Below are 24,475 nucleotides of genomic sequence, written 5' to 3' on the forward strand. Positions count from 1 at the left end.
ACAAAACATGAAACCAACATAAAATGCATTTTAGTCCCCAAAAACTGCTAAATGTAGATGTATGAATTTATGTAAACAATGAACGTTGGATATCTGATCGGAGATCAGGTAATATCAGCTTTTCTGAAAGCCGTCTGGTTGTGTTTTCACCCATAAGACATCTGTTAAAACTCTTAATGTAAGTATTAAAACAAGTTTTTATATTAAAATGTGCGCATTAATCAGGAGATAAATTAACTGGATGTCCATCCAAGTAAAGGTACTATTGAGTAAAAACTCACAAATGGAATGTTCTTTTTATATTCATCCCTTGGCAATTTTTATTTTTAATTGTCATAGGACAAGAGGAAATTTTCATGAACAAGGACTAAGCAAAAACCTTTGAGCTGGACGAGAAAAATGCTCCATCGTCCTATTGATTTCCATCAGGCAGTTTTTCCTCCTAATCTTTTTACAGAGTCGATTCCCATCAGACAGAAAATCATTCCTCAAAAACCGAGTTTCTCCTAATTCAGGCCTAAAATGCAAAGAGCTAAAAATTAAAGCAGAACCGATAGATAGATAGATAGATAGATAGATAGATAGATAGATAGATAGATAGATAGATAGATAGATAGATAGATAGATAGATAGATAGATAGATAGATAGATATAATTATTCTGCTGTGAGAATGAACTTGCCTGAGCCACTTCTTCAGTTCATCTCCTGAAAGTCATTTACAGCAGTGGTTACTGGGCTCTTGTTCAGTCTAATGGATGAGAAGCATTCAGTCATGGTGTTCTGCCCTCTTATAACATAATTAAGCAAATACAGACTCACAGAAGACACACAAGGCCAAATCCGCCCTCAATGAGGCGTGCAAACCTCCTCCGGCAGAAATTAATTACTAACAGACTTCTTCAATAGTTGGAAAGCAAAGGGGCACGTTTTTGTGCTGGTGAGTGGCGGTCTGGGAGTTGCTATGAGCTGGATGTTATTTCTGTGTTTTCCACACCTCTCTGGCGTTCAACAGCCATCACCGCACTCGCTGCCAGATCGCACGGCTGGGAAACTGTGAAAGCCTTCCTCTAACAAGCTGCCTGGATCTCACATAAAAGCAAACAGAAGGATTGCTCCGCCAACCACAACTGCTTCATTTACATATCTCCATTCCTAATAAGAGCCTGGGCTCATTATGAAGGGAGGAGAGAAAAAAATATGAATATAATAAGAATGAAAAAAAAGTGGCATTTTATCCACTGGGAAAATGATGCAACTGCGTGTTGTTCGAGCCGCTATCGCTACATGTTTCACATTTAGATGGCGTGTCTGAGAGCACGCTGGACTATTAGCAGTTAATGTGGCTCCTCCTGGAAGGGAACAGCACTGGCCCTCAGAGAAAAAACTGAGTTTGCCATCATTTACAGTCGACAGTAATCCACAATGATTTGTTTATGGTCCCTGTCATACTGTGAATTATTAATTATTGCACATTATAGCAAATAAAATATATGTTGTCTTTGTGATCAAAAACTTGCTCCAGCTCTGAAACTATTTTCCTTTTTGGCAGATGTCACCCAGACAGGAAAAAAAAATCTTAACAACCACCCAAAACACCTTAGTAACCTCCCGAAAACCTCAACAACCAACAAAACACCTTAGAAAAAATCAAAACCTAACAACCACCTAAACACCATAACAACCACCCAAAATCACCTTAACAACCACCGAAACACCTTAACAACTACCCAGAACACCATAACAACCACCCAAAATCACCTTAACAACCACCTAAACACCTTAACAACTACCCAGAACACCTTAACAACCACCCAAAATCAACTTAACAACCACCCAAAACCTAACAACCACCTAAACTCATTAACAACTACACAGAACACCTAACAACCACCCAAAACCTAACAACCACCTAAACACCTTAACAACTACACAGAACAACTTAACAACCACTCAAAATCACCTTAACAAACACCTAAACACCTTAACAACTACCCAGAACATCTTAACAACCACCCAAAATCACCTTAACAACCACCCAAAACCTAACAACCACCTAAACACCTTAACAACTACCCAAAATCACCTTAACAACCAGCCAAAACCTAACAACCACCTAAACACCAAATTACAACAACCACCCAAAATCACCTTAACAACCAGCCAAAACCTAACAACCACCTAAACACCTTAACAACCACCCAAAACCTTACAACCACCAAAACCCCTTAACAACCACCCAAAATCACCTTAACAACCACCCAAAACCTTACAACCACCAAAACTCCTTAACAACCACCCAAAATCACCTTAACAACTACCCAAAACCTAACAACCACCTAAACACCTTAACAACCACCCAAAACCTTACAACCACCCAAAACCTTACAACCACCAGAACTCCTTAACAACCACCCAAAATCACCTTAAAAACCACCCAAAATCACCTAAACAACCACCCAAAACCTAACAACCACCTAAACACCTTAACAACCACCCAAAAAACACCTTAACAACCACCCAAAACCTAACAACCACCTAAACACCTTAACAACCACCCAAAAAACACCTTAACAACTACCCAGAACACCTTAACAACCACCCAAAAACACCTTAACAACCACCTAAACACCTTAACAACCACCCAAAAAACACCTTAACAACCACCCAAAACCTAACAACCACCTAAACACCTTAACAACCACCCAAAACCTAACAACCACCTAAACACCTTAACAACCACCCAAAACCTTACAACCACCAAAACTCCTTAACAACCACCCAAAATCACCTTAACAACCACCCAAAACCTTACAACCACCAAAACTCCTTAACAACCACCCAAAATCACCTTAACAACTACCCAAAACCTAACAACCACCTAAACACCTTAACAACCACCCAAAACCTTACAACCACCCAAAACCTTACAACCACCAGAACTCCTTAACAACCACCCAAAATCACCTTAAAAACCACCCAAAATCACCTAAACAACCACCCAAAACCTAACAACCACCTAAACACCTTAACAACCACCCAAAAAACACCTTAACAACCACCCAAAACCTAACAACCACCTAAACACCTTAACAACCACCCAAAAAACACCTTAACAACTACCCAGAACACCTTAACAACCACCCAAAAACACCTTAACAACCACCTAAACACCTTAACAACCACCCAAAAAACACCTTAACAACCACCCAAAACCTAACAACCACCTAAACACCTTAACAACCACCCAAAAAACACCTTAAAAACTACCCAGAACACCTTAACAATCACCCAAAAACACCTTAACAACCACCTAAACACCTTAACAACTACCCAAAATCACCTTAACAACCAGCCAAAACCTAACAACCACCTAAACACCTTAACAACCACCCAAAACCTAACAACCACCTAAACACCTTAACAACCACCCAGAACACAACAACCACCTAAACACCTATGAACCACACAAAACACATTATCACCCAAAACACTTAACGATAAATAAAAAATAAATAATAAATAGATAAATATAACCATAATAACATCAAATAATGGTAGAACTGAAACACCAACATGCTCAATCTCCACATCCTGGTGAAAATCCAGTCCTGAACTACATGTTTTATCTTGCTGAATATGCTGTAAATGAGTAAATGAGTTTTGAAAGCCACTTCATGAGTGCTTGCTTTGAATGCGACACCATTCACAATCACATTTCCATCTCAAAGCTTCAGTGATTCACGTGAAACACAATGATGGTGAGTCAGAAGAACTATGACTGATGATAAACTCTTTTTCTATTTTCTCATTTTCTTCTTTTGCGAAACGTGACATTTTATTTCTAGTCTGTATTATTTCTCACAATATCGTCAGATTCTTGTCTTTGACATTAAGCTCTATGGTCTTTGATATCATGATGTAATGATGCCATTGCCAGTTTAGTTGTTCAGGTGCGTGTTATTTTTGGTTGTGTGACTATTAATATTACTATGTGTAATCAAACAAATTTATCAATAGAAACAGCATACAAATGCATTTAAAAAAATGGAAACAACCACTTTAATTACCCTAACGACAAACCAAAATACATTAGCAACTGCAATGTCAGGGATAGGCTGAACATGACTCAAATAAAATGTAATTTTATTTGAATGGTATCTGATTTTTTTATACTAACCATACAACAAACTAGAACATTTTGTCAACCACACAAAACGTCTTAGCAAATTAGCAACCACATTAAATGTCTCAGGTTAACACAGCTCAAATAAAATGTTGCATAATGCATTTACTGTACGTCTTGTCAATATTTGAATTCATAACATTGACTCTATAGTTTCTAACAGCATGCTGTTGTATGTAATGCTGTTTCAGTCTGTTAGTCTAGCTGTAGTTATAGAGTTTTCTTCTCTTATTCTTGTCAAACTCAAGGTGTGTCACTTTTTGCATATACTCAAGCAGAACGAGTTTTCACTCTTCGCTCACACCTCGAGTTTTCCTCGAGAACCAGAGCGAGAGACAGAGGAACAGGAGGAAATGAGGAGAGAATGGCAGAAAGCAGCTCAAGCTGCCAAACGGCATGTTTGCTGCTATAAACAGACACATTCAGGCGTGCTGCTGGGTCTGAGTAAACATGAGCACACCAAAGGCTTTTCCATCACAAAAACACTCATGATGAGCGCCGAGAGGAATCACATGCACTGAAGAGATGAGAGGTCAAACACCATTCATCTGATTAACAACAACTGAGAAACTCAGTCAAAGAGCTGTCTGTGGGAGATTACTTACAAACTGATTACAGATTACATGATGAACATTAGTCAGTAACGTAATCAGGATTAATCATTTTAGGTAATATACTTTTATTACTTTTATTATACTTTAAAAAAAAACTTGTTTAGATTTAAATGAGATTATTATTATAATTTTTTTTTTAATGAAAGTCATATTGTGCATTTGCGGAAAAGCTCTTTTACTCTAAAAAGACAAAGCCTCTAGATTTAGCCGTCAGCCCTTAAAATAGGTTCTCCAGTGTGTGTGTGTGTGTGTGTGTGTGTGTGTGTGTGAGAGAGAGAGAGGTCTGAACGTGGATTTACACTCTCATCAAAATGTTTTAAACATTCCCTCAGATTTTACAGCCTGTCAAGCTGCTCAAGATCACTAATTGCAAAGATCAGTTCAAAATTTGAGACATCTTATTTTAGCATGCCGAGAGTTTGTCTTGTGAGATTTGAGCCGTGTTAAAACACATGTGTGTTGCTATGGACGAGTCACACAACCTCTGTGTGTCATATTTAGCTGTTCCAATGTTAAAAATACATTACAATAACACACTCGCAAACAGTCAACTCTCACACAATTCACAGACAACACCTAATATCTTACAAAACAAACTATATCAGAGGACATTACCACTTAAAATAAGCTGGAATTGTGAAATAAAAGAAAAATAATTGTTGGGAAAAGAGATTACAGTTTCTCCAAGTCACTGAGTTGCAGGCAGAAAAATGCATAGTTTTTTCATGCACTCTGCTATTCATAACAAGTTTTTTTTTAATCTAAATGTTTCTTTTATTGCACTTAACCCTTTTGCGTATATAGATTTAAATTACAATACATAACTTTAATAGTTAAATCAACCAACTGGAGAAGTATGGGAATATTATTTATTATTATTCTAATTATTTATTAGGTTTTTTTCAACCTATTCTTGCCTTGAGTCATTATACCAGCTTTGTTTCTTCTAAAATTCCTTAGAATAAATAAAAATAAGACATTTGCTGTCACAGTTAGAGTACAGAAGCATAAAATGAATTGATAATTTGGTTTGGGGAGGATCTGATAAGACATATTTGAGTCTGTTCTGTTGTAACCGAGCGTTATCGAGGCTGTAGAGGTTTACATGCCACATGGAGGAAAACTTCCACTCGTTGGGCCTTGTTTTAACTGGGCAATTCCGGATGGAGGCGGAAGGTGGATGTAGGTGTGGAAAACTATTCCGGTGTGAGATTTTAAACATCCTCCCACTGAAAGGTGAGGCGTACAGATCTTGTGTAACAGCAGGAAGGACAAAACATGCCAGATTCACTTTGTTTAACTTTATCCACTGCTAGATACTGTTAGCTTAAATATATATATCTCAATATTCTATATATATATATATATATATATATATATATATATAAATACATAGTGTACATAATACAGACTGAAATGAAGACAGACACGGTTATTGTTTTATCCAGCTGTATTTACATCCAACTGAAAGATAAAACACCAACATGTCAGAACAAAAATAAGTAAATAGAAAAACAGAATCACTGAGTTGGAAAAAGGATTTCCTCCATGTGTCAGTATTTTCTCGAAGCACCTTTTGCTTAAATTACAGTCTTTAGTCAGTTGGGATTTGTCTCTGTCTCTTTGCACATCTAGAATTTGCAATATTCGACTCTTCTTTGCAGAACTGCTCAAGTTCGGTTAAATGTGATGGTGAGTGTTTATGGACTGCAGTCTTCAGGTCATTGCACAGATTTCAGTGGGGTTTGAGTCTGGGCTCTGACGAGGCTTATGCAAAGACATTCACATTTTTCTCCTTCAATCACTGTGTGTTCAGTTCTGCTGTGTGCTTTGGGTCATTGTCATGTTGCAAGGTAAACCTTCTTCTCATTGACATCTTTCTGGCAGATGGCAGCAGATTTTCCTCAAGAATTTGACGGTATTTTGCCCCATTCAGTTGTCTTTCTATCCTGACAAGTGCTCCTGTCCTTTCTGCAGAGAAAGTAAATAAAACTGCAGGAATGCTGTTATTTGGATGCTGAACTGTACTGGATTTCCGCCAGACATATCATTTGGTGTTGAGGCCAGATAATTCAATTTTAGTCTCATCTGCCTCTGAATCTCCAAGGTGTGTTTTGGCAATGCTCAGTCTGACTGCATGTGGCCTTTCTTGAGGAGTGGCTTTTTTCGTGCTACCCTCCCATACAAGCCACATTTGTGGAGGATTTGTGATATTGTCGTCACATGTCATGCACACAACGACCACTGCTTCAGAGGGTTTTGTTGGCCTCTTGGTCGTCTCTCTGAACAGTTTCCTCCTGGTTCTTTCATCCAGTTTGGAGTGACGTCCTGATCCTGGAAGGGTCTGTGTTGTACCAAATACCTCCAATATAGACTTATAATAGATTTATAATAGAATAGAGTTCACTGTGCTTCTTGGAATTGATAAAGACTTTCCATTTTTAGTCTTCATCTCCTAACTTGTGCCTGTCCACAGCTTTAATCCGAAGATCTTCTGACACTTGCCACCCATAGTTAATTGTTTGCTTCAGTTGCACCACCAAGAACTGAAATGCTCCTGGAAAGCTCTTTTCATGCTAAGCTAATCAAAATGAACACAGCTGAAAATCAAATTGTGTGCCACTAAGAAGGTGATTAGTAATAATAAATTACTATTTAGTAATAAATTAAGTAATTTTTAGGAGGGAGGTGTTCCTTTTTCCAACTCAGTGATTCTATTTTTTTTTCTGACATGTTGGTGTTCCATCTTTCAGTGGGATGTTATCACTCAAATAATTTTATTTAAATAAAGCTGAAATATATTTATTTATATCTTTTTAGAATTTTTAGGTGAAATAATGAGAAGCATCATACACAGACTTTAGTGAACAACTGTGCAAATGAGTCTTTGAATCAGAGTACTGAAATAATGAATCGATTCAAAACACAAACACTCCAATGAACAATGAAGCGAATACATAATTAAATGAATAACTGAATCAGAGTATTGAATCAATGAATCAATTCGACTTGAATCAGTGCTGCATAGACTGATCAAAGATTTAGAATTTTGAATCAATTAATAATTTCAACACACAGAGACAACAACGTGAATGAATCTTTGAATCCGAGTTTTGAAACATTTCAGTGAAATTAACAGTTTGAACCATAATGAAAATATCGAACATATAAAAACACTCTTAAAACATTTCTATCTAAAACACCTCAAATTCATGCTAAGGAAATGTACCAGTCAAATAAAATTATTTAAATATTTTATATTCACAATGTGGAATATCACAGGAAAAATCATTGAGAATATATTGCAAATGTTCAATATATATCGTCCAAGACCAAATGTTGAAAAGTTGTGGCAGACCATGTTCATTTGATCCTAATTTTAGCTCAGATGAAATTGCTCAGCCAGATGAAGAATGAGATCAGATATCTGCTCTTTAAAGTCAAACGGATTTGATCAGACTTCTCTTTGTATCTCATGATCTGTCTTCAGTAATGTCATGCAATAGAGGAAAATTATGCTTTCATCAATGCAAACTCACACATTTCTTAAAGACCCTCCTTATCATCAGACTTTGAGAAATAACAGTCCGTGCAACAGCTTCATTATGATTATGTGCAAATTATAAGACACAATCGTCTCTCAACAAACACTTCACTTAAAGGAATGAATATACTGTCATTATTTACCTTAAAAAATATTATTTTATGTCACAGTGAAAAGAATGACATGAAGGTGAGAGTTTTGATTTTTAGTTAATTATTCCTTTATGCAAACTCATAAATTCCCATGCAGTGCAATTCTGAAATTGTAAAAATATCACTAAAGTGTTTTTTCTTCAAGGCCTCAGGAGACTTTAATTGGAAAGAGTTTCCTCATCAGTGGGATTTTCCGGATGCTCTGCATGAGAATGAGGCATCGTCTGATTTACACAAACCCTTCATTAGCATACACAGACTCCATTTCACAAATGAAACAATCATTGCCAGAGCGAGACATTGTGCATTGTGTCATAAGATTGTGTCATTAGATTAATTGTTTAATAAAAGAGTAAATCCTCGCCTCGCCGAGTGATCGATTAGAGCTTTTTAAATTGGATGCTACTGTGTCATGAGACAGAAAAGCTTCAGCATTAATCCTTCCTTTTTATGCAAACTCCATTCATACCTCGAGCAAAATAAATAAATAAATACTTAAAACATATAAGTACATTTTTATTCTATGCATAGAATGTATATATATATATATATATATATATATATACAAACACACAGAATATATTATTTAAAACATTTATTTATTGTATTACATGTGTGAACATATATTTAAATAAAAGCAAGAAACATACTTTACAATATTCTAAAACTATTACAATATATTAAACATTATTAAATCTTAGTAAATACAGCTTTGATCTCCAGTAAGCTATTCCATCCACATTAGCAATTAGGCTTAATTTCTGATTGAATTTTCTTGTCACCAAATACATTAAAATAATAATAATAATAATACTAATAAAATAAAATAAAATTAAACATTTCATTGAGCTTCTCTGTTTTCAACATATATGTAAAATATATTTTGGCTGTATGAGAGAAACAATTTTCACTCAGAGATTGCTTGTAAATTTCACAAACAATACAAAGAAAGAGCAAGAAACAGAAGTAGAAATGCTTTATTCTTGTAAAACATCCTCCAATAACACTTTAAAATAAAATAAAAAATATATTTTTTTACAGTGCATAGAGTCTCTTTATAGCAAACTGTAAGCAAGAACATTTTCATGGCCATGATGTGATCACATCTTTCAAGGTTTTTTCATTACAAACACTGTTTTCGAGATGCATTATGGCGTCTAACATATTATGATCCCAAACCACATACTGTAGAAACACACACCATAAACTAGATTTCTCTGGAGGACATGTATAGCCTATGAACAGCAGTTTTATTGTCTGTAATCACTGAAACCTGAAACACATGATCAAGGTTACAGAAGGAAACAACAAAGCATTGTGTCAGCGATGGCTCAACTGTTTTAATATTTATAGAACAGGCAAACGTACTTCCAGAATCTGCAGGGACTCAGGAGCGTTCAAAGACAGTCTGCGCTTCCAGACTCACATAAAAATAATTAAATGTGAACATGTCTGGGCCTGTGTGCAATACAAACGACGTGATACACAGCGCCGCCAAACCAGATACAGCTGAGAGGATATTAAATATATCAGAATAAATGCCCTGAACGTACATATAAGGATGGGTTATTCGAGGAAGACAATACAAGAAGCAAGTTTTTAAGCAACAGTTCATTCAGAATTTTTTTTTCAGAGTTTGTTTCTTCATCAGGTTTGGAGAAATGTAGCATTGCATCACTTGCTCATCAATGGATCCTCTGCAGTGAATGGGTGCCGTCAGAATGGGAGTCCAAACAGCTGATAAAAACATCACAATAATCCACAAGTAAACCAGTCCATCAGTTAATGACTAGAGAAGTGAAAAGCTGTGTGTTTGTAAGAAACAATTGCACCATTAAGATGGTTTTAACTTCAAACCGTTGTTTCCTGCAAAATACTATTCATGATAACGCTACTCCAGTGAAAATGTCATCCCGTCTGAATCAGGAGAGAAATACGCACCGTTTACAAGCTCAAGCTGTTCAAAATAGTTCTAAACAATTCATTTGATGTGAGATGACAACAGGGGATGGACTTTTGCACTGCAGGAATGCGTTATTATGGATTATAGATCCATATTTTGGCCAGAAGCAACCGTTGAATGATTTGTTTCTTGCTTCACAAGAAATGAATTGGTGGATTACTGGATTATTGTATTTTAGTATTCTCTAGTAAAACCTACTCCAATAATCATTTTGAAAAAAAATTTTTTGAAAAAAAACTTTGAAAAATCTTTTTTTTTTCTGTGTTTGTGGCTTGTGTTCACTGACTTCGTTTAGCAAAAGCCCTGATCAAAACTATGTGAATGTCTCTACTACCAAGGACACAGTTAGGAGCACTAACACTGTAATAATAATTGAGCTCAAAGCTTTATGTACGAGGTTTGAATACTGTCTGAAATAAACTGGAGCTGGTAGATTTACCTGACACTCTTTGTAAGGACAGTAATGCTTGAGGATCCGTCTGTCCCTGCGAGGACGTGTCAACCTGTCAAAAAATTACCCTGAATCTCTCAAGTTTTTCAGTGCTTTTGTATCTTAAATATTCGCCCTTGGGAGTTATTATGAATTTTGAGCCCATCTTAAATTAGATACTGTTTGATTTAGTGTTTCATTTGAAGAAGCGAACACAAGAACTGAACATCACAGCACCTCAAGACATTTTTCTTGAATAATGAATACTAGGTTTTCTGCTGCAATAAACCAAATGTGAGAGCATCATAACACATTTCAACAGCAAGTATCATTTGATTAAAAAAGCAAGCACAATCACACTTTACAAACAAGATCAAACTATTGTGACACTGTGACTCTAACATCCATCCAAAACCCTGCTGTTACTTTGCTTTTTTATTTATTTTAGTATAATATTATGTTATTCATATATTTTTTTTTTTTTAGAATTTGCATTTTCATTTTAATTTCAGTTAATTTCGATTTTTTTTATTTTAAAGTCTATAGTTCCTGTTAATTTAAGTCCAGATTTAGTTTATTTTATTGAAAATAAAAAATATCTAAAAACAAGCTGAAATACAAGTTTATACACACACACACACACACACACACACACACACACACTTATATATTTAAAATGTATATACACACACACACACACACACACACATGTATTGTACAAGCACATGTATAAGTTTTTTTAATAGCTTGCAAACTGATTACAAATCACTAAATCCACTTCACTTGAAATATTTACAATTATCCCTTAAGCTCAACATCCTCCAGCAGATCAGAACGTGTTTGCCTCTCAGAAATGTGTATTTTAGCATCTCACCATAAGGCTCAACTTGTCACAGCTTAAACCGCCTTAAAAATAGATCCAATTGGTGGTCCCATTTTAGACACAGTGCAATGATAATAGGCATCCACACTTCAGATGAAAAAGGAAAACAGATGTCAGTGTCAGAGATCTGATGGTGCTTTTTCATTGAACCCGTGATGAACCATATTTCGTCTCCCTTCAAATGCTTTTGTTTTTATTTCAGTTCTCTCAGATTTGGCCTCTTGTCAGAATTCAGCCCTTGTTTTATTCATGACCCCCTACTTTGCATCTTGGTGCCAGAAAATTGCCACTAGATGCAAAAGTGACACCATGCATGCATTTCTTTTCACCTAAAAGAGAAATAAATATTAGTGCATGTTTTTTTGTGGTTTTGATGATTTTGTTGGCTTTGTATGTCACTTTTTAATGAATGGTATTCTTTTTTTAATTTCAATTTAATGGTAATACATGTACTTTACTGTCAAAAGGAAGTAATTTTTTTAAGGTCTTCAGCCTCAGAAGTGCATTTTAAAATACCCCCTATGTTGTCAGCTCAGTATGCTTTGGAACAGAGACAAATGGTCTATGTATTGGTATAACAGTGTAAATTAATCTTTTATTTCATTTTCTCTACATCATGCATTTACAATGTGATGTACCATTGGTCCTCCTCCAGTATTACGTCTTCAAGGTATGTCACACTTTTGAGCAGAAGTCAGTTTCATGTATACCAAGCAAAAAACGGTACACAAAGATGAAGAAATTAGTAAAAAAATAAAATAAAATAAAAAAATAACATAGGAAGAAACATATGCCGCAACTCTCCTCTACATTTTTCCAATAAAAGCCCTTTCACATGATTCACGTTCAGTTCTCCAATGCATCAAAATCAATGCAGTGAAGCATCAAACTACAGCATTAAACCGCGTCCTGAGCAGGTGCAATCAATTTCTAAAAGTAAGTCGTTTTTCTGTCCTCACTGAATGCAAAAATTCTGTGCAATGAGATACAGTCACAGGCATTAAAGATTGTATCTGAAAAACAAGATGGATGATAGACTGATGTGCATATCTGAATCTGGAACACTGAATGCAAACCATGGCATTCAGAGAAAAAGTTAGCTGTGCCTTTGTTTCCTTTCTCCAATGCATCTAATCAAATGCTAGGACCTTCTGTTCTAAGATCAGATATTTTCACTATATCCACACTGCAACTTTGTCAAATCGCCCTTCAATAAAACAATCAGCAAAGCTTTTCACGTGGAGGCAAAAGCATTGCACAGCATTGAAGCCGTGACACAAATCATGTGAAAAGGCCTTTAGAAAACAGGAAGAACAATGTGATGTAGAAGACCCACTGTACTTCATTAACTTCAGATTTTCCATTATCTTTGTGCAGTAAAAACATCCCACTTGAGGCAAAGTAAACTCAAGTTAGGCAAAACCGAATGAAATGTTTCAAAGCAAAGTTATCGGTAGCTGGAAGAATGACAGACTTATAGACGAGTATTTCAGGCACTTAGAAAATCTCTCCCCCGTGTCCTTGGCTACAGCGTGCTTCACTTTCCCAGCACAATACAGCGTGTAGAACAACCGCAGTTAGACAAGGCAAAAGACTAGATAAGTACATTCAAACATGATTCTTTAAAGGGATTTCAGGTACCTTCCTACGCAAAAGACAAGCTCTTTATCTACAGTGAAGTCGGGTTAGCGTTCTCCTAATGTTCTTCTAAAGTTCTCCTAATGTTTCTGATGAACCGATGTTAAAGTCATTATTATAACGGCACCAATTTTGGAATTTAATTACCGTTTAAAAAGTTTTTTAAAAAAGCACTTCACTGGATACACAACAATGAAGTTACAATAAAGAAACAACGGTCATTCGACTCACAAAACTACCATAGTATTTCCAATTAGTGGATATGGTATTATTAACATTCTGATGGCAATTTTATCCCCAATGATCCATGCTTTACATTTAACATTTCGTACCCCAATCTTGAATATATATGGTTGTATCTATAATAATACCATGTTTTGGACAATACCACTGAATTAAAAACTACATTCATATTTCCAATTTGTGGACATGGTACTAATATATTCAGATTTTATTCCCAGTGATCAATGCTCTACATTTTACATGTGGTTACCCAATCTTGAATATGGTTGCAACCTTCATAATACCATTTGTTTTGGATATTACCATGGTACAAACCACGATTGGACATCGTAATAATGGAAATACCACAGGGTACTTAGATCAAGTGATTCCAATAATATATGAAAGCCATCTGAAACGTACTATACCACGGTACCATCACAATCCATTTTCATAAGGGCCCTGATTTCCTCCAGAACTTGTTCCCATTATCCTGTTTTTAATTTCCTCTCTTCTCCTGCCGCCTTTCTATCCTCTAGCTCTCCTCGGGGCTTTGCTTTGCTGGACTCGGCAGTCAGCCATAAGAATAATGCCAGTAATAGAGTGACAGCTGTAATTTTCCGCTTGCAACCGGGATGAATTACTTTGCAAACACAATAATATCACTGAGCGCCAATGGCCCTACCATCACAGCGCAAGGGGAAGCTGAAGATCCTCATCAGGATGTATATTTTTTGTCCTGGACATCAAGAGTTGGATTCAGGGATGGAACCTTACGTTTACGAAAAAACACACTGGCCATCTCGTAGACTACACGATGACTAGCACAGGGCTCAGGAGCCTCTTTTTACGCACAGTGAGTTACAACATCGACAAAGAGCCTCACAAGTAATGTTACCGACAAAAGACTCAGATGGAGGTATCGACTATGTTCCTCGACTACAGTTCCGAGAATCACATTACAAGCACCACGCCAGCACTGCTGTGCTCTACGACTCAACGATTCACAATTTAATGTGCACGAGTTTTAACGTAAAAACAAACCAAAAAAATGCACAGGATCACAATAATAGTTTTGGAATGTTGGAAGAAATGTCCCATCGTTACACTAATAAAGGGCACACCATGCCTTTTTTAAGGTCTTAAAATGATTCGCAATTGTAGCTAATATGCACATGCCTAGATTATCGTTTGTCATACAAAACTTGGTAGCATCAAAACATCGTAGGGTTTTTACAAATCATTGGAGTCTATCAACATTTGCACCTGAGATTTGAATTCTCAAAATACCTGTACTGGTCATTAGTGCCGCTTTATGATTGACGATCTGTTCCGACTGACTAGTTAAAATAGAAAATGACTCATGTCAATGAGCCTGAAAACAAGTTCCTGCTCTAAAGGTGGAATTGAACCACATGCGATTGTTTTAATGCCACCTGTGCGTCACGTTTAAAAGACTCTAGCTCTCTCGTAAGGACAAAGGGTTGGGAGAGTATCACAAATTGTTCTAAATACATACTCAGAAACAGGAAAGCACATTGGAAAAAGAGAAGACAGGTGTAGTACGCTAGACGACATTTATGATTCGTGTCAGATTAATTAACATCTTGGTTTAAGGCCCGTTCAAGCTAAGAATGATAACTATAAAGATAACCATATTATTCTGTATATCATAAGGGCGTGCTGCAAGCTCTTTAAGGCCAGATGTGTTCTGATTGCCTGTAGATGCTTTTATTATTCACCAAGTGAAAAACACTGATTTAAAAGTGATTCCAACAATATAGCTCCCCCATGCCGTTATCGTTGTAGCTGTAAAGCGAACTTCCATATTCTCTTATAGTAAGCGTTAGGGCTGCACAATTAATTGAAATGAAATCTAAATCACGATTAGATCGAAGCTGCGATTGTCAAGCATATCTTTCAGCGAAGCACGGTTCAGTGATCAGCAGTAAATCTCCATCCGAAGGCCAGAGGGCGCTCTCACGTGGAAACTACCCCCGAAGAAGAAACCTCACTCCAGCTGAATAAACAGAAGATTCAACTGCTTTCATTGATTCAACGTGACTAATAAACTCGACTACGGCAATGCACGGTTTATCTGAGTTCTTATTATTAAAATATTAATTATACTAAAGTATATTTATAATGCAATGCCTATATCACTGCTTAGAGTTCTATGAAATATGGTGCGTGCCTAATTCTGCGTAAGAAGCCACATCATCTCACAGAAGGATTTATTTCAACATATGTTATGAAGTGAGTTTGAAGTAAAAACATGTTATTAAATGTGGTATTTTCATGCAATGCTACGCAAACATTATCATTATTGCAAACAATTTCTTTGATTTAATAATTGTACGATTATATCGTCTCCAATTTTTATTTGGCCGTAGTTTGTCAGTGAACTATGGCTTTGTGTAGTCACTGAAAGCAGATTTACTACTAATCACAGAACCGGCTTTACTGACATGATGTGCAAGATGATCATGTTCGATTAATCGTGCAGCCCTAGTTAGTGTTACAGTTATCATTCTTGGAGTGAATGGGCCTTTAGTTTTTAGGATCGTGTGATCTTTGTAATGTCACACAACCGTGCTGATGTCCTCCAGTTCGTCCGGTATCTTGGGCTTGCTGGGAAGCGATTTCAGGTACTCAAGGTGTCGTCTTGCGTCTTCTTGGTTCTGCCGTACATAGTACACAACATAAGAAATAACCATTGCGAACCAGCCAAACATGGTCACCAACATGGCGTAGTCGGTGGTCCGCTTGGCCAGGTTGCACAAGTCCGCATCTACGGCAAGGAAAGGCTGGCCCTCTTGGTCCCTCAGCTCTGAACTACGGCACAGCACGCGCGTGGCGGCCTCATGGTTGTGCGCCATGCCACCCAGCGCCTGCTGCAGGGCACAGTCGCAATGCCAAGGGTTGTTGTCCACCATCACACGTGCCTTCAACCGTGCGAATGCGTCCTTGTGCACGCTAGTGATTCGGTTGTGGGAAAGGTCCAGCACTTCCAGAGAGCCCTCCAAACCGACAAACGCCCCCTCGCCGAGGGTTTCCACAGCATTATGGGAGAGATTGAGCCTCCGAAGCATCCTCAATCCATGAAATATGCGATCGGGCACTAGAGATATGTGGTTTCGGTCGAGCTGCAGCAGCTGGGTGTCCAGGGGGACGTCAGGCGGGATCTCCTTCAAGCGTGACAGACTACAGGAGACATTGAGGCCGTGCGGTGGGCTTTCAGAGCGCTGACAGGTGCAACCTTTGGGACAGGTGCTGGCAGACGGAAAGCACAGGACCATGAGCACCAGGCTCTGCAGCAGCAGACACATGGGGATGGAGCGCGAAAGCCACAGGTCCAACGGCGTCATGCTGACAGGCAGTCAACATACTCGACGCCCTGGCCGTTCACGGGAGCCCCATAGTGGGACCGCATCATCACCAAGAGCCGTGGGTCTTGTCAACTCTCATCGTCTGTTTGAGCCTGCGGAGGAAGAAGACACAGTGAATGCATACGCTAACAAGTCGACAAGCTAATTTATGGGTGGGAATGACACCTCTCCTTCATCACCTCTCGAAGAGAATGTGCCACTCAACACAGGGAACATACAGATCTCAGAAAGGCTTGTCAGAGATATTGACATCAGTGTAACACTAAGTGCTATGTGGCTTACTAAAGTCTAACAAAATCTAGCTTTGTCAGAGGATAATGTATGTACATTTCCCTTGTTATGTTTTAGTGAATTCTAAGTAAATATAATGAAAATAACTGTTTGCTTACATCAGGAAATTGGTGCACATCTGAGTTACATTTATATATATATATATCTTTATTTGACCATCTAACTCTATCACTTTCTATTCTATTTTGATTCTACTTTATCTGTTTATCTTCTTTTTAATTTAGAAAAACACTAAATTCTATTTACTTTTTACTTGTTTTATTTGTGTGTGTCTGTGTTTGTATATGTTTTTGTACAGTATATATATATATACAGTATATATTTATATATAGTATATTATATATATTATAATATAAAATCAGCATTAAATAAACATTGGGCACTGAAAACATGTTGTTTGATCACTAGTATTTAATTTTTGTTTTTATTAAAACAGATGGGATTTCATATATGATTTGACAAACAGCACATATGTTCAGACAGAATGAAATACAGTGGGCCTATAACAGAACGTACACAATTATTTGTGCATTTAGTAATCATAATTCATCACTAAAACCTTATGCTTGTTTATGAAACTACATGCATACACAAATCACACATTCACCCACAGTTTTTTAGAAGCATTTAGTGTCAACTATGACATCTTGTTGTTGTGCCTGACAGATATTGCTCTTATTGAATATAATAATACATTACATTATTGGATAGTTATTTATAAAAAACATTCCCTCCTTAAAAAGCTTCAGTATAGGTATCTAAGGGATCATTTACAGCCAATCAGGCATTATTGCAAATTCAGATCAATACAAGACCCACTAAACTACTTTAAGTTAAACAGATAGTCTGGCAAACTAAGCAGCGTCATGAAGACACTCATTGAGATATTGCAGTTAAGGTCACCGAACATAAACCGGTTTTATTTTAGGCGGGGAGGGAGAGCTATAATTAACACACAGTAACACGTGCGGCTCACATACATACAGTACGTGACGCCAGTCACAGACTGATGTAAACAACTGAAAGGTGAGAGATAATAGCAGCTGGAAGTCTGTGTCACCAGCACATTTCTGAGCATGCTGCATTTAGCGCACGGAAATATCAGCAGACTGATTTATCTGACAAAAACATGCTGGTTTACAGAGGCATGCACATCTGGACCTTTTGTCTTTGCATCATGCATTTGAAGCAGTTTCTATTATTAGAGCTGAAAGACAAATGCCTGAAAATCAATATTGATGTAAAAATAAGTATCCCAGGAGTCCTGACATGATGTGCTCAGTGATTGCTCACTGGAGCTGAGTTGAGTGTCTCTGTGTGTGTGTGTGTGTGTGTGTGTGTGTTTCGCCTGAGGCTCTTGAGGGCCAGTGTGGACTGACTGAATGACTCTCAGGCCCCTGTCCAGCTGCAGTAATGCGTGGATATGCCACATGGGTTTTATGATGGCAGATCTCATGTGCTTTGGTGCAAACTATTACAACTGACAGGCCATCACAGAAAATGAGAGAAAAAAAATGTGTCACTAAACTGTAAACAACAAACTACTCTGTGAAGTGAGATGAATTCTAGATGAATCCTAAATGCAATTAAACAATACAAATAGATGACATTATGACACGGCTCCCTGGAATGATTCTGATTGGTCAATCATGGCATTCAGCTGTCAAATCAAATGCATTAGTGCCCGCCTACTTTTACAGCTATGGAAGGGTTTTTTTTCACTCATTTTTTCCCAAAGGGATTTAAAAAAAGGTCTTGGTTAAAGCATTGTGAGCCGTTAACCAAACTAACCAGCTCAGATGTGAATCACAACCTTACAAACTTTGATTTGAAGTAAAAAAAAAAAAAGTATCTGAAAATCTTCAATGAGGAAAATAACTTCAATTTCCATGAACGCTTAATAAAATTAACTTTGATTTTGCTACACTATCCATAGTTTATCCATGGTATTAGTAATAAAACTTGATACACAGATGGCAATCAATCTGTCAAAAAACTTGGTTACTACACTTTTACTATAATAAAACCATGTTTATGTTTCATAAGGGAAGCAAGTTATTGAAAAACAATGGAGAAATATAAACCTATTCTTCTAAAGAATTAAAGAAACAATATATATTAAGTATATAAATATCGAAGTATTTTGACCAATTTGATTATGTCATTCATGTTCCCTGCTATCTTTTATGTGCAATTGGCTCACTGCAACTCCTTGATTGGTGGGTTCCCTCTCGAGGCGGGAACTCAACATTACGTCAGCTAAGACGTATATGGGAACTCCTCCCTTCTCCTATTTTGCTGAAATCTTATTGGGGGCAGCTGGCCAATTGACGCGAAGCATGCAAATACTGACAGGTTCGCGGGCAGTATAAATTGCATGGGCGCGAAAATTACGTCAGAATATCTTTATTCCATCGATTAACGACCTCTGAGCTCACAGTAGATTTGTCTTTACAGGTTTAAGAGTTAACAGTAAAAATCAATTGTCCTATGGAAAAATGAATGGAATTTTTATTTCCAGAACCCGAGAATTCCTGATTAATGACTGTTGCCCATGGCAACAAAGCATAAAACACTCATCCAGGAAACTAATGTTTCCAATAAAGCTGTGCTCGTATCCAAAGTAGTAATCTAATATAATAATTTCATCTCAAATCAATAAATCAATAATAATGTCTATTTTTTTTTTATTTGATATATTTAGCCACCTCACGTCAGGGTCCTGATCACACGCTCTGGGTTTATTATGCCATTATGATGTGCTGATTGTATATTATCCCTCTTACTTATGAACCATCTGGGCTCTCCATCACCATTTGTTGTTTGAACACAAAACTGCAGTTTCTTGTGCAGAAACATTTTAGTTTGACTCCGCTTTTCTGCTCGGATGAATCTGATAGTTTGATGTTTATGGCATGAGTTCACCGTATAAAATACTTTTACAAGATCTCAGACCAGAAAGGCCTTACTTTCTGTTTATTGAAATGACAACATTTCTATCTGTATCTTCTTGTGGGATATTATGTAGGCAACAATAAATTTGACAGTTATGTTGAAGGGAATTTATAAGTTGATACACAATTTTTACTAGACTATATTAAAATAAAAATATTAAAATATGGTTATATTAAAATTGCATATACTGTTAAATTACCAAAAATAGTTATATCATTTGATATAAGTTTTAGTAAAGGAAATTCATATGGAGAATATTTCAAAGTCATATTCAAATATTTTACAATTAAAATATAATTATATCAAAATAAAAATATATGAAAATATGATTATATTAAAACTTTTAGTTTTGTTAAATTACACAATTTACATAATTTTATATCATATAAATAAACAGTAATAGTAAAGGAAATAATAAAGTGAGTCACACTAAAATATGATTACATTAAAATAAAAATGCATTAAAATGATTATATAAAAATGTAAATCACATATTGTTAAAGTACAAAAATTTAATTTATTATAAATATATTATAATATTATTATTACACAGAATTTAAATATATATATATATATATGTGTGTGTGTGTGTGTATTTAATTTTATGTTACAGCTTACCAAATAGGTTTTACTAAAGAATTATTATATATGTTCCTGTTAGAATGACTAATACAAAAGGGGCGGGGTTTAAGCAGACTTAAATGATTTGAGAAGTCTGTCATTTTACCATCCAGTTATGACAGCTTATTTATTTATATTATTATTTTTAAAGAAACAAATGCATTAAAGAATCATTTACCATATGATCAAAAACATGCATTTAGAAAATTGTTAATGTGACTTTTGAGTTCATGCCGACATTAAACATTTATTATAGGCTACTTCTATTCAAGATGCATGCTCTTAGACAACATGTATTAATATTGCATAAAACTTGCTTCTCAGAGAATTTTTTTCTTCTTTTTCTAAGGATTTGCAGATATTGAATAGATACTGGTTAAGAATGATGTAAAATGCATATACAGCTGGCATTACAGGATTGAGTACAGACAGTGCTCATCATGGAAGAGTCATAATTAGACTGACATCAGGTTTTAATATTAAAAACACATTGATCCAGATTAACAGGCAGAGCTTGGATCTATATCACAGCTCTAAGAAAGCCAAACAGATTGTAAAGTTTTTACCATCATTACTATTGCCATCATCATAACACATTAAAGTTCATAATGTGAAGATTATGGAGCTGCGGGAAAGAAAGCATAATGGCTTTCTTGTGCTCGCAACTATTCATTTAATATAGCTTTGAATCAGTGCGAAAATATGTTTGGATGATAATTTATTTGACTTTCACATAAACAAGCAACACCTGGTGGAGAAATTGTACAGATATTTATTTTGATGCCTTTTATGTATGCAACACATGCATTTTACTTCTGGCTAACAGCAAAAAGAAGGAAAAAATATAGTGTTTAGACACTATTGCTAACGCTGATTCTGACTTTGAAGGCACCTGGTGTCAAATATAATAATAATCCAATCAGATATGTGCAGCATCAGAGCTTTGATCCAATGAATGCATTATCTCTGATTTAATCCTAGTGGCTCCTGAAATCTGACCCTTCCGGTGAGATCAAAGGGAACGTCACCTTCTTCCAGCAATTTCACAAGCAGACAGCATCTCAAAGGCAGGTCGAAATCAAAAATCCAAGTGCTGAAAATAACTTTTTTTCCCACTTGTAAAGCGGTGAAGACGTGATCGTACAGATACTGTAAACAGCCTAGCGAATGTGAAGCTTGATTGCATTCAGTAAACATGATTATTAGTTCCATTATGAGATGAATCGATGACTGCAAATAAGTTGCTCATGCATGGCTGGTTTAGATAAATCAGACATGCCAGCTGCATTGCAAATCCAAACGGCACAATAAAAGCCATCGATGACCTGTCAATTGCTATTCATGAGGTGCACATCATATGAAACGGAGGGTGCAATAATTCATTCACTCTCATACTAACATCATCTGACGCACGTAGACTATAATCCGCTCATTTCACATCATGTTCAGCATGCAAAATGCATATGTGACACAGACGAATGCATGTCAGTCTCTATGATGTGTGTTTATTTGTGGCAGAGCAACAGGCGACATGCGTTTGTCTCTTACCTGCGACAGAAACACTCATCGATCGCCGCATCCGTAACTCTCACATCCTCGGCGAATCATTCATACATGTGATGTATCGCTCTCGCCCGTTATTTCAAGTGAGCTCTCACATATTTGGAGATTGTTGCCTGATGTTCGTGCCAAAAGCCAGAGGAGTAACAGGGAGGGGTTCGATCGCGCTTTGACAGTGGCGTCTGAATCGCAAACGAATGGTTCTTTTAAACCGATTCCTTGTAGTGATTCAGTCGAGCCGATTCGCAGCGTTTATACCATCACAGTCTTTGGGAGAAACTGTGGCGGAAATAAAATTGTTTACAATATTAAGAGTCGTATATGTTTTGGATCATGGTTGATAATGAAACTCCTGTTAGCACAAGTTCAAAATTGATTTTTCCAGGAGGGACATTATTGTTTTAGACACTAAAATTAGTATAATAATAACAAAACAGCATTTGACAAAATCTATGTAGCAACCGAATACTCCCCGCTAAAGATAAAAATCATTACAACAATAATAAAAACATAACGTGGACTTCTATGAACACTTTTGGTGATCAAAACAATCTGAGACTGGCGGAACACTGAAACGATTCATCTGAACGAACCGATTCGATAAAATGAATCGTCCTTCCTAAAATAGCGGATTCTCTCGGTAACGCGAGCGCAGTGTGCGTGCGTGCGTGTGTTTCCAGCCCTTTTTCTTTCATTTTCGGCTCGAAACAGTCAAAATGATCCTTTTTCCCTTTAGGATCCCACGTCAATATGAGACAGGTAATCCACCTGAAACACGTTTTGAGACGCGTTTATGTGCTCAGGTAGCTACTCATATAAAAAGTACTGTCTTGGTACCATGGTAAAGTGATATGTTAGAGCTTTCAATGTCGAGAAGAGCAATGTTTTAAATGTAATGAATTATTATTATCAATACAATTTTTAATAATGTTATTTCATTTAATGTGATTTAATTTTACCCTGGTACTTTTAGCCTAAGAATACCCTGGGTAGCTATACCTTGGTATTCACATTGTAGCCTACTGTAAGGCAGAGAGTAGGGTATTGAATATGACTATAGATTAGATAAAACATTTCTGTGTAGAAAAAAAACGTAAAATGTTAACCACAATTTTTTTTTAATTATTATTATTTATTTATTTTTTTGCCTTCATTGGCCAGGACAAAAGATTCACTTCATTGAATACACTTTGGGGCATGTTGTCCTGGCATTAAATAGCCTATTTTTGTAGGCATTTGTGATACTGGACCACAAAAACAAGTGTCAGTTTTTCAAAATTGAGATTTAAAGAGATAAATACACTTACATTGATGGTTTGTTAATCGGACAATATTTGACCGAGATACAACTATTTGAAAATCTGGAATCTGAGGGTGCAAAAAAATCTAAATACAGAGAAAATCTCCTTTAAAGTTGTCCAAATGAAGTCCTTAGCAATGCATATTACTAATCAAAAGTTAAGTTTTTATATATTTATAATAGGAAATTTACAAAATATTTTCATGACATTAAAGAAAAATCTATCATTTTGACCCATACAAAGTATTTTTAGCTACTGCTACAAATATACCCCAGAGATTTAAGACTGCTTCTGTGGTCCAAGGGTCTTATTTCGGCAGAACTTTACATTAACATAAGCTGATACCATTTTACCACCATAATTCTTTTTGTAAATGGTGCTTTTCAGTGCTTTAAGAGGGCCTTTCTAATGGATATATTTTTCTATTTTTCAACATGCACATGACTGCAGTTTTCCATAAATTTGAGCTGAAAACAAGTAACTCAGCATAGGGTTTAAAATCTGAACAATTAGACTGAAGCTTCAAACTCCAGCCATGACTTGCACATGAGCGTCACGAATGTGCCCTAAAAGAGGTTTTGAATCTCAGGATACTCCAGGCTGACTCTGTACTTTGCATCTGCATCTGCATCAGCTAAATGACACATTAGTAATATGAAACCACTCATGATCAATGATAATCACTTCAGCTCCACGGTTCAGTAACTGTTTTGATAGTTAGACTGTAA

The 24,475-nt window shown here is 36.4% G+C and overlaps 2 protein-coding genes across 2 annotated transcripts in view; one reads left to right on the forward strand and one right to left on the reverse strand.

Moving 5' to 3' along the window:
- LOC132103913 (large ribosomal subunit protein P1) overlaps positions 1-24,475 on the forward strand; it is a 241,786-nt gene that overhangs the window by 157,738 nt on the left and 59,573 nt on the right. The window lies entirely within an intron of this gene.
- Positions 12,340-22,627, reverse strand: LOC132103909 (leucine-rich repeat-containing protein 3B-like). Its single transcript, XM_059508977.1, has 2 exons — positions 22,435-22,627; positions 12,340-17,111 (listed from the first exon to the last, which is right to left on the reverse strand). The coding sequence occupies exon 2, from the start codon at positions 16,996-16,998 to the stop codon at positions 16,213-16,215; it is 786 nt and encodes a 261-aa protein (XP_059364960.1). The 5' UTR covers positions 16,999-17,111; positions 22,435-22,627; the 3' UTR covers positions 12,340-16,212.

This window comes from Carassius carassius, chromosome 25, assembly GCF_963082965.1.
Source record: "Carassius carassius chromosome 25, fCarCar2.1, whole genome shotgun sequence".
Classification (NCBI taxonomy): Eukaryota; Metazoa; Chordata; class Actinopteri; order Cypriniformes; family Cyprinidae; genus Carassius; species Carassius carassius.